At 36.6% G+C, this 18,080-nt stretch overlaps 1 protein-coding gene across 4 annotated transcripts in view; it reads right to left on the bottom strand.

Annotated features, from left to right (window-relative positions):
• Positions 1 to 18,080, bottom strand: part of PDE4D (phosphodiesterase 4D) — a 613,857-nt gene that overhangs the window by 123,387 nt on the left and 472,390 nt on the right. For all 4 annotated transcript variants that reach the window (XM_075078147.1, XM_075078148.1, XM_075078149.1 and 1 more), the window contains one exon: positions 1,426 to 1,617. In XM_075078147.1, the coding sequence (XP_074934248.1) occupies positions 1,426 to 1,617 (192 nt within the window). The remainder of the gene's footprint in view (positions 1 to 1,425; positions 1,618 to 18,080) is intronic.

The raw sequence follows: 18,080 nt of genomic DNA, 5'->3' as shown, positions 1-18,080 counted from the left end.
TTACTGCTATGTGCTGAAATATTACCCAGAACTGTAAGAAATGCAGAAATGTGTTATGAGTTCAAGGACGGAGCACAAATTGAATTCTTAACTGTAATGACTTTAAGCAACACAGTGACCTGGATTGCCCCACTGAACTTAAAAGTCTTTCCGAATGGTATCATGGCACAGGTGCCACACTAAAAACTTGATTCTTGTCCACCAAAAAGAAAGGATATCTGGAAGGATTGCTAGAAGGGGCTCGCTATTTGCAAGTGAAATGTGGTTTTCCTTATGACAAGGCAAGATAGATTGGTCTTTTTCTCACTCATTTTGTCTCAACCAAAATTGGTCACACTGGGCACAAAGCTTACTAAGTAATCCAACCTACAGGGCTTCACTGAGGTATGGACCTTACACAAACCCTCTTTATAGGCATGACTTTTTCTCATCTTGACACTTACGTAGGAAAAGAGCTATAATTAGATGGACTAATCAACATTTCTAATAATGATACGTAAGCGGAAAATACGAGTGTTCCATTCTAATGACTGCAAGTTAAATATTAGATGAAATTTCACTCATCATTATGAAAACCTTTTTCCTTTGTTGTGCATACTGACTCTGTTATTTTTTAAAGATTATACTGATTGGGTTTTGCCTCATTAAAAAAACAGTGTTGATATTAATGCTGGATGGGGACTTTTACAAGCCTGGTCCTTTATTTTAGTGATTTAGAATTTAACCATAAACACTTACTTGGCCAAAACAAACAAACAATTAATTATTCTTAATTTCTACTACTTACAAGTGACTAGAAGCTAGGACATTTAACAACGTTTTTAGTATCTTACAAATAAACAGAAATTTGCATCTGACTTCCACTACCCATGCAACCTGGGGTATACACATACTTGAAAAGTATGATCCACTAGCAGAAAAATAGTGAGAGAGGACCGAACAACTTTCCAAAGGCCTTTTGTTAAAAATTCGCTGTTTAATAGAAATGATATTTGAAACAATTTTTGCCTCCCTTGAATTTATTAATTTCTGTCAGCTGGTAAATCTTTTATCTAAAAACCTAAAAATATCTGGTGCAAATAAAGGAAATCTTTTTCTTAAGAACCTTAAAAAGCAGAAATTGAGTTTGTATTGCTTTTCTTGAAAATAATATCCAGGAAATCAGAGTTCTCCTTAGTGTTTTGATACACCAGTATTGACTGTCTTCGTTATTCTGTCAGAGCTAATAAAGTGTATAAATATATCCTTACTTTCTGAAAACTGCAGAAACAAGTACAAGCTTCATTAAAGAAATAAACAATTATCCATTACTTCAGTAGCATAAGTGATTACTGTCTTTGATTTTTAAAAGAAATTTATTGTGGCTTGACAAATCTTAAGACACAGGATAAAACACAGGCTAAAAGTATTTTATGATGTACTTACATATCACTGGCAATGGAGGAGTTCCTGGACATGGACTTTGGAGAAAGGTCATAGTCACTGTCTGACCGGTAAAGGAAAGACTCCCTACGTTGACTGTGGACAAAATTTGCCTGAAGAATTAGCCCTGATCCAGGGCTCGTCATGGGATCCAAGGGACTTCGTCCTGATGATGTTCCATTGTCTACATCGAAACTGCAAAAAGAAAGGAGAAGATTTATGCCATTGACATAAGAATTTTGAAAGTAATTAACACTCTTCTGACAAATTTATCCCTAGGTAATTGCTTCCTGATAATAATGGGGAAATAAAGACCTGGTCAATTCCACTGCCAAGCCAAAAAAGCAAGGCACGTAAGAAATATGCTTTAAAATCGCTGATGACCAAAAAGAACAACTGTGAAGGAAAAGAAATTTGGTAGAGAAAGAAAACACTATTAGGAATACAGGAAGCCTTATGCTTCTTTGCATGTAGAGTATTCATGGGCTCTATACCTGGGGAAACGTGATGTTTCATTGTTTTCTTCCTCAGGCCCCATCTCTCCTGAGCTGGATCCTCATTATCCTGCCTCCCACTGTTGAGGCAGTTGGGGCTCTTTTGTTATCAAGTACCCTGATATTTCATTATTACCCAAATAGGTCAAGAACATATTTTGTCTTAGCCTAGTAAACAAAGTGCTGGGTTGGGATTAAGGTATGTGTGTGTGCTTGGGCATGTTTACTTGCATTAGAGTTGCTATTTTACAACCAGATTGAAGAAATGAGTTCTTTGCTCGCTGCCAAAAAGCGTGACTTCTGTGGCCCTTCATGTCTTTGAACTACACAGTTTAGATCCAGCATTTATAGCTGTTGTATTTGGTATTAAGAGTGGTAAACAGATTTATCATTCCTAGTGAACACTGCTGTCGCAAGAGGCAGATGTGTGAGGGGAGAGAAAGCAAGAAAAGTAGAGATGTCTTTCACATAGTCTGTGACGTTCCCACAAAGGGCTTTGAAATCAGTGCAAAGAGTCTGTAATCAATTAGAAACTAGCACAGGGTGGGCAGTGCTGGGAGGATGTGCTCATGGCAACCCTTGTTGCTTAGCAGCTTGATATCTGAGTTTGGTACCAGCTGGAGTCTTTCTGAAGCATGTGACTCTGTTTTTAGACTTAATGTGTTGTGGTATGCAATCTCAGAGGTCACAAATGTGTGGATTAGCAAGATTATGTCTCCATCTGATGCAATGGCACACATTTTATCCAGCCAGAAGCGGAAGATGGATTTTCTTTCCCTAGTTGGTTGCGTATCGAAAACCAGAGACCAATTTTAGTTTTACAGCATAGTAGGAAAGGTGTGATTGAGACCTTGGCTCGTAACTACCCAGGCTTATTTGCTGTACTAATGGTAACTTAAATAATACTGCTAAAGCGTTTAGGAATGAGGGGTGAATAGAGGATCTTTCACAATTTTTTAAACATGGATAAGTGTTAGCATCATAATATGTATTTGTAATGAATGCATCTAAACTACTCATTTTTAAAACAGTGTTCACGTGAGAGACAACCACCAGTTTTTAATTATATCTAATGACAGCGGAAGAGGCAATACTCAGTACATGTCATCTGTTGATTAGACTTCAGTCTGGCACAACTGTCACAGCAGGTACATGCTACTTTCTGCACTAGCTTGTTTCTGGCTGTTATCTACCATTGACCTGAGGCTGCAGTGAGGTTGCCGCTTTACTGTTTTACTGAAGTGACAGCATTCCCATGGCCTTGATTTCTTTGTTAAATGAATTAATCAAAGAAACTTATATTGCCTATTTTGACAGAGATGCATATTGCCTGGCAGGGAATGGGCCTTGATTTCATCTTACTTTGCACATGTTCCTGGAACTGCAAATTTTCTGCTGCTGTCAGACTATATTATTTATTTTTTATTCATCTTTCACAGTTTGAATGTAGAAAAGAACATTTTTTAAAAAAAAAAAACTATTCAGAAAATAGTATTAAGCGAACTTCAAGAGAGCTTAGCCATTTAATCCTCTTTCACTGTAGTTTTCAGAGCAATTCACTGTTAGAAAATCCTAACACATACACTCTTCCCAAATCTTTTGATTATGCCTGAATACTTTTTTCTGTGTTCTCAAATGTACTACTACAACATGACATTATCGATTTTAACCTAACAAAGAATAATCAGTAGAACATCAAATGAGAGTTCTGCCACCGGCCTGCTGGGTGACCTTGGACAATGCAAAACTCTCTGCATTTCATTTTTAGTCATTGCATCTTTGTGGTCATTGTGAGATTGGCTCACAAAAAACTATTGAAAAAAATATTGGAAAGGGCAAGATACCATTAATACTAGAGTAAAACATCCTTTGCAGCTCATAGTGCCATAAGTTAATAACCATATTGCCATTACTACTAGCATGACTACTATTTTCTTTAGCAATCAGTATCTTTTGAGTTTGAATTCCTGAGTATTCGAGGAGCACAAAATACTCACAGTGCCAATGAAGGGACTGGAACATCTGTGAGCTCACTGATTCCAAATATCCTAACAGTTCTATTTCATTGCCTAAATAAAATATTTTTTTTCTGTAAACAACTGGAAGAATACACAGACTCCTAAACAATACGCAGTCTGTATGTTTTGTTTTTCTATTGAGGGCAGGAGGGCAGATCTTCCATGCAATTTTAGGTAAAATAGAAGAGGGTTGTGTACTCATGTGCTCAATAAGACTAATTTCTGCAATGGCAGTATTATTTCAAATATATATAAAAGCTTGTCTGAAAGTTCTAACGCAGAATTTAAAAGTGGGATAAAAATAAATGAAGGTAAATATAATCTGTCTCACATCAGGAAATTTGTAAATAAGGAGTGACTATTGATAATAATACTTCCAATTAGTTATTGATAATAAATATTAATTAGCAATTATTGATAATAATACTGCCAGTATTTTATTGGCAGTATTATTTCTCCCCATTAGAAACTAAAGCAGGCTTCTATGAATGATTTCACTTTCAGGTTGTAACATAGTGAGTATTTAAAATTTAAAAGCCTATTAGATAAAATTGCAGTTTCATGGGCTGAGAGAGGCCCTGTGGTTTGCATCACCAGATAACAACTATGTGCAAGACTTGCAAATGGCTGTTGTGACCTGATTTTATCCTGTGATACTGGTTGTGTCCACTAGATGGGTGTCAAAAGTAATGAAAGGGATTCAAATAGATCAGCTAAGGTTTGACTTACACTGTGCAATGAAATCTTTTATGTAAGTATGCATCAAAAAAATAATATGTTCAGTTCTACAGTCAAAGGGGATGGTGAATACAACACTGATTTGCTAGAAATGTATGTTGATATTAAAAAGTTTCTAGAATGCTACAGTAGTGATGTCTTGTTTAGCTCTTACCAAGACATTTGTTAATACTTCAGATACAAAAGCTTGTAGAAATCTAAATGAAAAATGTGTTATTACACTGGAAATTAAATTAATTGTTTCTTTTGCTGAATCACAAGTCTTAATTGCAAGAAATGGTGCTGCTGATCACAATGCATCAAATGAACAGAGAATCAGAATGAGGAATTGAAGATTTTCATACAAGTTTGTTCTTTCTTGCTGCATACACTGAAAAAAAAAAAAAGCTTAAGATACAAAATAGGATAGATTCTTTATTTTACCTAACAGAAATTGCAGAAAGTCAGCTGTGGTTGCTTCATATTTTTCTTTCCACTCCTGTTAAGTTTTAAGCCACAGCAAGAATATGCTGTGAATTAAAAAGTGCATGTTCAGTGAGAAACCAAAAGTTATTCTCTTCCTAGTGTGTTCCTCAGCCTCTTTGCACTCTTGGTGAAAGGTAGTCTTTGGAAAGGAAGAAGGAGCATGGAAGTTGTTACTGAAGGCACAGGAACTGTTTTGCTACAGTTTCACAGGCAGAAAGCTGCCTTTTAAAGACAGATTTTTCCACTGTTGTTCTGCAGCCAGCTTCGGGCACTTTGCACAACTGAAGCTGCTTTTAGTGACAGGAGCATTTGGCGCAGCACACATCACAGAATTGTATATGTACCAAGAGCTTTGCTGCAACTCCAGAGGTGCCAAAGCTATGAAAAGCCAGTGCTAATTCAACAACTTTTGTGTCTGCATTTTGTCAAAATGTTTTATGGCGTTAGTGGATAGCTACCTTATTCAGTGTTCAGGGGTGATGAACATGGCATGAGAGGAAAGTTCAGCCTATTTTCCTTTTTTTGGCTATTTATCACGTTTGCATGTCTTGCCCACTGTGTATCACCCAAGCCCTGTACTGAGGGATAAAGGTGGTGAACTCTCTTGAGCAACTTGTAAACATTCATGGCTGATCTTCCCTGTGCTCCTAATAGGACAAGAAGTAATAACATCACAAGCAACCTTTAGGAGGATTACTAATGATTTGCTTCAGGCAATGGTAGTGCACTGTGGCAAGGACAGGAGAGGTTCTGGACCCTGGATCTCAGCTGCAGTCTTCATTGTTAACAACTGCACAGCTTCTTTAGCCAGTGAAAGAAACCCTCTGTGGACTTCCTTTTGAGTCCTTAAATAACTCTCTCCTACTCTCTGCAAGGTTGCTAAAATAAAAAAGGGGAAGATCTGTGTACAAAATATAGCTTTCAGTTACATAAGGAATAATGGCATCATAATGAATATGCATAAGAGCTTGTAATTAAGGCTGCATAGAAAATCTTAATGTTGGTCTTCCTTATTACTGAGAGTTTAGCAATTTAGTCTTGTACCTTTTGCTGGAGAATTTTGTTTTGTTTTGTTTTAAGAGTAGTCAGCAGTAGTAGAGGAGGGAAGGAAATAAAATCCATCCCAAAATGAAGAATTTACTAGACTTTTTAAAACTACAGATTGCACTCCTGATATTCCCCTTTTAAATGTCTCTCCAGCTTCAGCTCATCCTATCTGGAAACTAGGGGGAGGGAGAAAGGTAGGATCCAAATTAATTGATCCTCTAGGGACACCTTATCTTTTAAGGCCATCTTTAAATATTAGAGACGGACAAGCAAGTTCTAGAGGAGCAAATTTTGTCCCACATCAAAAGAATCTGTTGTCCTAGTGTCAAGCATTCTTTCCAGCCAGCTCTCTGTGCTGGAGGCACCTACCTATGTATCTCAATATTCTTACTTCCCAGAAGTTCCCACCTGTATTTTCACCTGGAAGCAGAATCCCACCATCACACCAAATGGGTGCATTTGGCATAGCAGCTGTATTTCAATGAAATTATCACCCCTGCAGCAACTTCCTTTGGGCAGGGTTTTATTTAGAGCAAAACCAAGGTAATAAAAGTCTATTTATATCTCCAAGGAAAAGGTAAGCTATTTATGTCCTGTGCCCTGGGACAGGAGGCCACTCCTGGATGAGGCAGCCTGTAGCTACTGGAGAAGGGGAAGGGTTGGATGGTCCCTTCAAACACAGAATCTGAAATTGTTACTTGGATTGCTTTGGATGAAAAAGCAGTTGGGCAGTGAACATGGAGGGTTGTATAGAAAGGCCAAAGCGTGCCTGTCTCTAGGATCCATCAGTATAGAAGTCCAGGGTAGGGGAAGGCTCATTCCCTGTCAGATGGGATGCGATGGGCAGGGTGTAGTCTGCTGCTTGACCTTGTGTGCATTAATTACTGTGTATCCTGGAGATGTGTGTGTCTCAAATCAAAGCATGACAGTTTAAAGTTTTGTTCTTAGATGTGATGGACTTATTCTGCATTAGTCACAGGTTTTTTTAGTAGGACAGACCATTTCAGTTACCGGGGAAATCACACCCATTGTGACCCAATTCTTCAAAAAATGTACAGAATCCTGAGATACTATGTCATTAGAAAGAATTTTGTGTGAGGTGGACACTGACTGTGTTATATTAATTTTAGAGCTCTCAGTCAGGAAAGACAGTGCAAGGAATGAATGAAGACAGAACCAAATACCTCTTCCTCTGGAACAGACATCTGCTAATAAGAACTGAATTTTCACTGATGCATTTTAGGTAAACTCTGTTTTACTTTATACACTAAATATATTCACTGAATCCACTAAATTCAGTTGTAAATCTGTCCAAAGAGTTGGTAATACGCCAAATAATTATCGTAGTTTCTTTGTGAAATACTGGTTTTAGACACACTTTACATTAATTAACTAGACTGGAAAAGCACTTCAGTTTTGTCTTTATGACTTCTCTTGGCCCTTTTTATTGCTTATTATTAAACTAAGGATTAAATTGAGCCAAAAGCTGACTTGGATGTCCCCTTTTTTGCCAGACGAAGTTATCTCCAGGGTTTAATAAAGATAAGACCGTAGGGTATTTTTTATCACTAAGAAACAAGTTGTCAGTAATCAGCCCCTGCCATTGGCTCCCACTAGACTAAGTTAACCTGCAGCAAAAGAAAAAAACTATAAAAATAAATCAGTGAATTTATATGATTGAATACCAGGGATAAAATTTATTTCTTATATTAATTCTCTGCTTGGGACCTTTCAAAATGTTTCCTTTCTGACAATGTCTACCCAGCGATACAGGAGAGACCACATCTGGTCTGGTTTTCTCCCTTTTCTTTCCTTTCTCTCTTTTCCCCCATGCCTATTAAAAACTAAAAACCTCAGTAAAATTAGGGAGAAAAAAGAGAAATATTTATACTGACATTTTAGAAGAGTTATCATATCAACGGTCTACATTTGAAGAATAAAATAATTTATGTGACCTGATATTTTTATTTTATCTGTAGCAAAGTTAACAAAGACTTTTGCCTTCCATTGCTTAAAAATATGTTAAGCAAATTGTAAGCAAATGATATTAAAAGGAACATATGATCTAAATCTGAATTTTCTTGTACCACTGGAGAATTCAAGCCAACTATCTACTTGTGGCTTTGGGTTTCCAGTTAAGCAATTCAGCAAGCAAGCCCTATGATTAACTCCATTTTTAGAAGTGGTGTGGATAGATTTTCCAGTATGAAAACTGCAAGCAAAAGAAGAAAATGTGACATTTAATGAAATATGCTTTTAGCAGCAGAACTTGGCTTTTGCTTTTGGCATAACTGTTTTTGGAAACATTTAGAGTGTAGCAAGGCTTAATACTAATATTAAAAGCCCAGATAAGAGGCAAATAGAACACATGTAGGACACAAAATACACAGAAGGTTTGTAAGAGCTAGCCTACTCAAACACGCTGGCAAAGGAACTCCAACTATGTAACTGAACTTCTGGCTAATGATTTTCTAGCAAGTGCCTTAGGAAATGTAGCCAATCTCTCTAAACAAACAATTTCGTGTTTTGTTATGAAATTTCCAAGCAAGGAGTTTTCTGTGACGACTATTCCATATCTTTGGGTGTTTTCCTTAGAACAATCTCTTCACACTCAGTTCAAGGTGTACTTTTCATAACGTCACCTCATTATTCTTAATTACACCTCAGTGGTTTATGCATTTGGCACACAAAACTTTGCTGCAGTTATTAAATCAACTTGCTTGTTGTGCTCAAGCATACTGGGATTCTTTTTGTGATTCCTTTTATTCTTTCCTCAGGGACATGATCGTCCCTCACCCAGCAATTTTTGTTCTCTGAACTTGGCTCCTGCAAGTGAACATCTTCCTCCTAATGTGATGTTCAGATAAGAATGCCAGATTCCAGATCCTTTTACACATATTTGATGTTTTGATGTTTCTTTGAAGCTGGAATAGTTTTCTTATTGCAGTATAGTAAAAATGCAAACAAAACCCACAAGAGAAACAAAACGCAGAATGATTTCCAATAAATGTGGCAATCCGTTCAGGCCTCTACTAGGTTTAAGCCACTTTGTATGTTTCTTCTGATCTAATAATCCTACTGGGACTAGTATCCCCATTTTTAGATAATAAAAAAAGTCCATTGAGACATTAATTCTTTTCCCCAAGGCTTCTGGTAAAATCTGTGGCAGGTTGTGGTCTGCGTGAGGAAATCTGCAGAAAATATATTTTAGAGTTGGAACTATTTTGGGTAACCTGAAGAAGGCTGAAAAACAGATCAACTTAATCCAGACGTGAGAAATAGTACGAAGCAAATACGGAAGTACTCCCGGGCAGCCTGACAGCCAGCTGGCCCCAGCCACCTGCCGGATCCCACTGCTGTGGGCACCTGTCAGCGCCCCTGCATTTCTAGGAGCGCAGTCTCAGTAGGACTGATGCTTCTGCACTTTATTATTGTCATTATTTAATTACAGTCTATCTGTCACCATTCACTTAAATCATTCCATAATGTGGTCTGCACTTATTTTCCATAAGGTACCTTTTATCTGGGCTCTAAATGCTAAAGTACCTTCAAACTCTTTTTAAAAAATCACTTTACCTAATTTCTTGAAGAAATTCTAGAACAACACTGTTTTTGTTTCCAGGGTGAGTTTTGATCCAACTATCCCCAATTCTTTTTCTGCAGCACTACTTTCTGACCAGTATTTAGACGCTGGGATACAAAACCAACTTGCACTGAGTGTGACTATAGAGCATGTATTTACTGTATTTACTGTATTTAGTGTATTTAGTATGTATTTACTGATGTATTTACTGTAGTTTACCAACTAATCCTAATTAAAAAGCAGCTCTCCTAAGTTATTAGCATAATACCTTTCTTTCAGGAAAAACTAAAATATCAAAATGAATGTAAATAATGGTCGAGAAACAGACTGCTGCCAAAGAAGAAAACTCTAATTCACTGAAAGAGCTCAGTATCATTTTTTTGTGAATTCAGTCAAATGCCATGGTCAGAAGTGGCTAAATTTCTTATATATTCTTTCTGAATTAGTGGTGTGCTGAAGCAATTTTGTAGGAAAAGAGGTAGTTCCTCAGACCAGTAATATTTAAATCAATACCCTACAGTACTGACGAAAGCACACAGAGTCCAGAAAATTGGTATAAATGTTCCCCAGGACTAACACTGGTATGCATTGGGAAGCTTCCCGGCAAACACATCCTTCTGAAGAATCATCATATATAGCCACAATGATGATGAACACTTGGCATGGTCACAGAAGATATGGTTACATGTACCCTGTGCTTAGGGACAGAGATCTTTGGGAAAGAGTGCCCCAGCCAGAAGCTGACAGGAAAAAGCAGTTGTGGTTACTCCTGGCTACTCTGCTGTCCCAGAGAATGTGGCACAGAAGGTGGTCCAAAACGCCAGGATGCGCAATCGTCCTGGCAAGGGGAAGTTCATACCTCAGCATCACCCTGATCATAACTATTAGCCTTTTGCACAACTGAGCTTGAGCCAACCTGTCTTCAAAAAGTGTGTCTTCCAGAAAATGCGTAAAGGCTGTGGACAGAAAAGTCCGAAGAGAAGAAGGGCTATAGCCCAAACTAAGAACCCTGCACATAGAAGATAAGATGGTTTGTTTCACCAATACAATGTGCACACATAGATATCTACAAGAAATCAGGGCCAGCTTCAGAGTAGACTGGACAGGAGACAGCTGGATAAGAAATTGCAGTTGTCTTTTTAGGCGAAGACTCCCTATGCCAGTGAAAGCTCTGTGAAAAGAAGACATAATTATATTTGATAAGCAATATTTTTTTCTCACACTGTTGTAAAATTCCTTTAATTGCAATTAGCAATTGTTGGCAATAAATTACATATGAATTCTATTTCCACAAGAATTTGTGTTGGGATATGTTAGCAACAATTATCACTTAAATCATGGCAGGTATTATTTAAAGCTTAAAAGGGCAAGGTATTAAGAACTTCAGAGCCCTAAATTTTTTGCACTTTGTTTTTTTTTTAAAATTGTTTCCTTGAAATCCTTTTCCACTTCAGTTCTTTCCTTTTCAGTTCTTCACAGTCTGGCTGTTTGGATTTTTTTTTTTTTAATGTGTATTTTTTGTATTGTATTATTTTGTATTTTGTATTGTATTTTTGTATTTAGTTTACCAAATTCACTAAATTTGTAGTTGCTTCCACTTCCCTAGATTTCTACTAAATTTATCAAGGTCCACTTCATGATTTGGGTTCTAGAAATCCTTTCTACAGCTTTGCCACTTACACAAAACGACCAACCAAAAAGGTCAGGAGCTCACCTTGGAAGGGGGCTAAGACTGGAATATGTTGAGTGTATGCACTCATACTGTTATTTTGTTTTATATTGATTGTAGACCCTAGCACATTCACTGAGTACCTGGTATATCAATGAAGACAATTCTTGTCACTAGTACAACACAAATTGCAGTCTACAATAATGGATCATTTGGGGCTTATTTTTCTTGATTTTTATTATATTATTTTTATGCTATATTATATTGTTATAATGCCTAGTAACATTACATAAGAGGGCTGCCTGATGCTCTGTATTATAAGACTGTGTTTTCTTTTTACTATTACTAAATTCTATCCAGTGGTGCTGAAATTTTCCTTCCAATTTTTGGGGTTTTTTTTTGAGGGAAAATGGGTCAGCTGTTGATGAGAAAGTGGCAGAGACATTCCTATTTAAAAAAAAATCTGGAAGCTGTTTTGGGAGATCGTCTAGTGACTCACAGTTTGCAACAGAGAGGTAGAATTTAGCCAAGTGTCTGCAAAATGCTTTTTTTGCTGATTCTGTGAATATTTTCATAAATTTTGAAAAGCTATAAGCTTTGGCCAACCTTAAGTCAGTCACCTCATGTATCTGCATTATTGAAAATATATTAAGTGATACTATATTATTTTTTTTTTAATCTCCTGCCTTGCTCAGGGTCTAAGAGGTCTCTGAGGAATATCCCTTGTCAGTGGGATATTTGTCTCATTCACTGCAGAAGGTCAGTACTGAATAAGGCAAAGGACTACAGAAAGGTAAAAGTGTTTTTATCATCAGCAACTGGAAATAATATTTGCCCAAGCTGCAGAGCACCTGATACTGAACTAGTCACTTACATGAACTTTATCATACGTCACTAATTACGTGTTTCTCATTCTTGAGGTATCCACTCTGAATAGCTGTTGCTTGAGCCATGTGGGTGTCAGCACTTAGAAACAGAGATTAATTCAGAACATCTGAGCAGCTACTGGATGGATCAAAGGTCCATCAGCTCTACTATTTTGTCTCTAGTAATGGATAAAAGTGAATGCCAATGGAAGAGGGTAAGACCAAGCAAGTAGAAGTGATACCTTGCCAGTATACCCTTGTCCTTCAGCATTCTCTCACCCTTTCATGAAAACTATTCTCTGAATATATAAGTCAAGAAGATCAAAAAACCAAAGTCCTAGACATCTCATTTTGGATACTCAGTTTAGGGAACACTTTCACTTTAACCTCTGTGTTTCAATCATCCTTATGTTAAGTAAGGATGATAATACTTCCTCATATCACATGGGTGATAAGAAAATTGATTTAATAATCTCAGAAGTAGTAAGGTATCATAGTGATGAACACTATACAAAAGCCAATGAAAGCACTATAATTGCTTTTTGAACAGCAGGTTGTCAGTAAAGTAGATGGCCATATAATAATAAGCAGCAAGAAAATAATACCATACAGAATATCTCATGAATTGAGTTGCATTTCTTCTGTGCACTCAGTGACGTAAAAGCGGTATGGAACCATATAGCTAAAGTCTTTATCAAATTATTTATGCAGAGGACTGAATCAAGGTTCCTAAGTCAATCGTAATGTTGGCATTTCCTTCTTTTGTGCTTGACTTTTCAATCATAATGATGTGGATATAAGGCTATTGTGTATATGTTTGTGCACCTGTTGGAGAGATGTCCTGATCTCTCTAAACTCTTGCATTTGCTGTTGTTTTTCTCCAGTTTTCTTTTCCAGCCTACTGCAGCACTATCAACAGCCATTACTGGTAGACCAACAGAAATTACAGATTCAAATGCAGTGATTCAGATTTGCTTTCTAATGGTTAGTATACAGATTAACAAGTGCACATTCCATTTTGGTTGTAATGCATGTTTGATTAACCCCATCTTCTGCAGACTTCAAGATCATTAGAACATCTCATTCATAGTCTCATTATGATTAACTACTATTGTAATACAAGCATGTTCTCACTAAAATCTTTTGTGCTCCTATATTGTCTACGAAGTTTCTGTTAGTCACTGTAAAATCCCTATTGACTGTTGGACTCTGAAAGCAAAAGCTCTAAAGAAAAAGCTAAAAAGCTACAAATACAGTGCTTTATTACAAAATAAAGAACATATTGCAAGGTGTAAAATTACTATATAATAATAATAATATATATAATATTATGCAACTCTCATTTGATAAAATACCTAAATGAGCAGAAGTCTATGAGCTCTCAAGAATGATTCACAAACTAGAAACAGGAAAAAACAAAACACTAGCTGCTAGAGTCTACAAAAGCCACACACAGAGCTAAGCTAAGCATGTCTCATCAAAGAGATAGTCCTCCTCTGTGGCGGAATGAGGTAACAGAAATATCAGTTTACACTCTTTACTTGCAAGAAAGCATTTTTTTCCAGTATTAAACAGACTTGGAAGCAGATTTGATGTAGTGGGTTGAAACAGGAACTGAAAAAACCCCCACTTTTTTTTATATAAGTGAGTGATATGACAAGCCAAAGTTGTTAAAAATCATTGTGTATTGCAAAACAAAATCAGACATTGTCCTTACTAAACATTACCAGAGAGTTTTACTAAAATTTACAACTCAGCCTGCCCCGTACAGAAATATGTATCTATATAACTATGAATACATTCAAGGACAGCTCAAGCTTTTCTCATCACTTACAGATATTATCTATAAATGCAAGCCAGTTCTGGAAAATGAACTTTGTACTCCAGTTTGCATTAAGAATGTGTGAGGGAGCAGACTGATTGCTTACCGCTGCGCTCGTCCATCAACCACCCCCCCTGCTGAAACTGTTCCTCTGCTGCCACTCTTCATCAGGGAAAACGTGCTTCCCTTCCTCATCCTTTCTGCAAGCCCTCCCTCTAACACCAAAGGATTACATATTTAAACTACCAAAAGCATTGAACTGTGGAGTTTCTTAGGATAAAACAGTCAAAATGCCATCTGTTTACAAATTTAAAAAAAAAAAACCACAAATAAATCAAACACATAAAGGCATCTTTTAAATTAAGTCATTTCCCATTTTCAAGAAAAATTTCAGGAAAAATTGTGTATGTTTTTTTTAATTTGTGCAAAAAAGCTGTTTGGCAACTTGATTCCAAAAGTCTATTTTCTTCATTCCGATGTCATTACTAAAACTGGGACAGGACATGCCATAATTGCTGGTGCCAAGGAGGTGATTATGTCACTCTGGAAACATTACAAAATGTGCAATCCAAGAGACCGAGAAGAAGAAATGACAGCGTCTAGCACCAGGCCCTACAGCTGAAAAAATGTCACTGTAACATCGTTGCTTTTGGAACAAGCTTTGTCTCCAAATATTTTCCCCTGACATCTGGTTATTTCATCCTGTGAAGTGTTCCCAGAAGAATAAACAATTTTGCCAAATAAAAAGTACTTTTCAAGCCATTCTTTCCAGCAAAACTCAACCTACATGTCCAAACTCTGCTAAGCGGATTGCACACATGGCCAGGTTATGTGCCCTCCACAGCTGGCACCACTGCGGATGCACCATCCATCTCTGTGTCCAGCCTATGATTCTGGAGCAGAACTCTCAAAGTCTTTGGCTCTCAAGGAGAAGCTTTAAGCAGATGTGGGGCCCCCAGGCAGCTGAGGGAGGGACACTGCTGGTTTACTATATAAGCTATCAGGAAATCCTTTGTTTCATTCTTTCCTTTTGCAGGAATGAAGTAGGATAAGAGGATACAAAACCCGGTTCTTTCACTGGATGAGTCATCCTGAATGAATCATTTTATCCCCTTCTGTGCTTCCATTTCCCTACCTGCAAATTGGGTGCTTTGAAAAGTGCCTGGAGCTCTGGTCATTGAAAAAAAAAAAATTTTTGTAAGAGCTAAAATTAGTTTTATTGGGATTAGTAGTAAAAGCAGTAGAAATATGAGAAATGTTGCCTTTTAAATACCTATCAATAGTCGATTTAGGTTGGAAAAGAGAAATTTAGAAATTTTGCTGTATTTCCTAAAAGGAAACTTGTGAAGGAATAGGAGGAATGGAAGGAAAGAAAGACTTGCTTTTTTTTTTTTTTTTGTACATTTACTTTTTAAAACCTTCTCATCATTAAAAATGGAATGGAAGAAGACATTAGACCTGGTATGTCTGTAATATCTGGAAGCAAATTGAGGGAATAATGGAAAAAAAAGACCAAGAAAAAAAAAAAAGAAAACAAGAATTCACAAAAAATCTATTACAAGAATTTTTATGAAAAAAATGTTTAGAAAAGAAAGAAGAAAATATTTTTCACTTCAGCCAAGAAGTGGGTTAGATTGTTTTTTTTATAATGTGGCTGTTATTTTCTGTCCACTCTATTCTGTACTTCTATAAGACACAGAAAATCATTATGAATTCTCCTTTCTGGCAGAATGAAATTTTTTTTTTTCCAGAACAACAAAAAAAAGAGACTATAGGATATATAATAAAAAAAGTTAAACAAGAGTAATTATTGCAGCAGATGAAACATTACTGAGGTCTAAAGGAGAAAAACCTGACAGTGGCCAAATATGTGCTTGGCATGCCCTACTATATAGCCCCGCCAGAACAGCACGTGGGCAAGTGTCTCCTCCCGGGAATCTGGTAGTTGTGCCTTAAGGAAGCCTTGACAGTACATATTTTCCTGTACTATTCTTTTTTTACCTCCTCCAGCCATGGTTCTTTGCCAACAGGTGAGAACCTGCTCATCTGTGAGAAAGACATACTATTAAAAAGGATAGCCAATTAAGCAGGGATGTGTAATAGTTTTTTCTTCCTTGATTTTTTTTTTTTTTGAGTGTTAGAAGTTAAGGCAATAAAGACAGAAACTCATTTATATCTGACCTCGTTAACGTGTGAATGAAGTAGTGTGAGTGAAATACCAATACAGTTCTCATTAATAAAATTAAGTGTCAACATATGAGTGCAACTTAGAAACAGTAAGCATAAATTTGCAGAATATTCATAGGTTTGTACAATTTCAGAGATTTCTACAAGGATGCTTGAGACATGAAGCGTTTTATTAAATCAAAACAAAATCCTCAAGGAATATTTAAAGTAGAGAAGAAAGGAGGGGAAATCTCTGCTTATACTTCAAATATTAAAGTTCATACAATTCCCTGACACCTGAGAAGCTGAAATAATCAATAATGTGAATATCTGTATAGTTTTAATCTTCAGGAATCATGATGTAACATGGTAATGTTTGTGATAGTCTCTATGTTCCATCCTCTATGGAGAGATGTATTTAATTTATTTTCCAAGCAGCTGCAATAAAGAATATTGTGCAAGAGCTGACTCTGCAAAGCTAAATTTCAGGAAATGAGGCCTTCAGTGAATAATGTCTGAGGCTAATTTAACGTTACAAGAACTAGAAGACAATTCTGAAAGCAGATACTGGTCCTGAGCCCCGCAGAAATAGTACGGTAATGTCAGGGAGGTTCAGAAGGCTGCTCTTAAAATGCTAGTTAACCAGGATTATTATGGTAAAATCCATAAAATGATAGAGAATATTTACACACTTAGTGAGGAAGAGCAGCAGGCAAGGGTGGAATGGGCCAGATGTGTGTGGAAAAGGGAAGAAATACAACAAAGGATCCTTATCCTGCACATAAATATCTCTAGCAAACAAAATTCTATTTATCAATACTTTTCATGAAAGAGTGAAGACAAGGGATGTGCTCATGAGCAAAAGTACATTTTAAGAGCTTCTAGCCGTTAGATTTTCTTCAGTTAAAGCAACTGCAGTGGATTTTTAATGAATGTTATCATTTTATTATTATTGTATTTCAATAGTCTTTTCCAAGGAGTTTTGAAAATAACTGGAAAGTTACTGGAAAGTAACTTTTTCTTTGTTTTGTCATTCTGGATTTCTAATTGCCAATGAATGTTTAAATTAAAATCTTGTTTTGGAGCAAAAGCCCAAATATTACCATGATCAGTATCTGAAACAGAAAAAATGGAGAAGGCAGAGAGAGCAGCTGGTCTGTCTTAATGATAAAATGGTTACAGTGTTTTGCTTTCAGTTACAAGGAATTATACTGGACTTCTGTTTCTAGTACCAGCAACCAATAAGAAAATAACTACTGGTTAGGAAACCAATCGGTTTTGGGTGATTAAGCAAAATGTTCTGAAGAGCTACTAGAAACTGAAAAATGCATGCTTCCCACCCATCTAAAACCGTGATATCATACTGATATCATAAACACAAAGTTATATTTTACTGCTGAAATAAATAATTGTGAGAAAGTTGCAAATGCACAATATCAGTTTCAAAGTTATAAGGTGGTCTTACTGACACAGACGGGAATGCATTTCTGAGGTGGAAAAGCTGTCTGGACAATATTAAAAGCTGTGATAGCTTTACAAAATGCCATTTCGCAGTTACTAATTTCCAGCCTTTTCCAAGAATGGAAATTCCAAGAAGAAAAATACATTGTTTCACAGCTGTGAACACCCTGCTTGCCAAACATGCAAATGTAATCACTATCTGTGAATCAACGATGCAAATTATGGTACTGCTGATAAATATCAGTAACGACTTCATGGAAACATAGACCTTTAGAGCTGGAAGTCATATTCATCTGCAAGGGCTATCTGTGCATGTGTATAACAGCACG

Source organism: Phalacrocorax aristotelis, chromosome Z (assembly GCF_949628215.1).
Source record: "Phalacrocorax aristotelis chromosome Z, bGulAri2.1, whole genome shotgun sequence".
NCBI classification, from domain to species: domain Eukaryota; kingdom Metazoa; phylum Chordata; class Aves; order Suliformes; family Phalacrocoracidae; genus Phalacrocorax; species Phalacrocorax aristotelis.
Note: the sequence above shows the minus strand (reverse complement) of the source record. Positions and strands in the feature narration are given on the sequence as shown.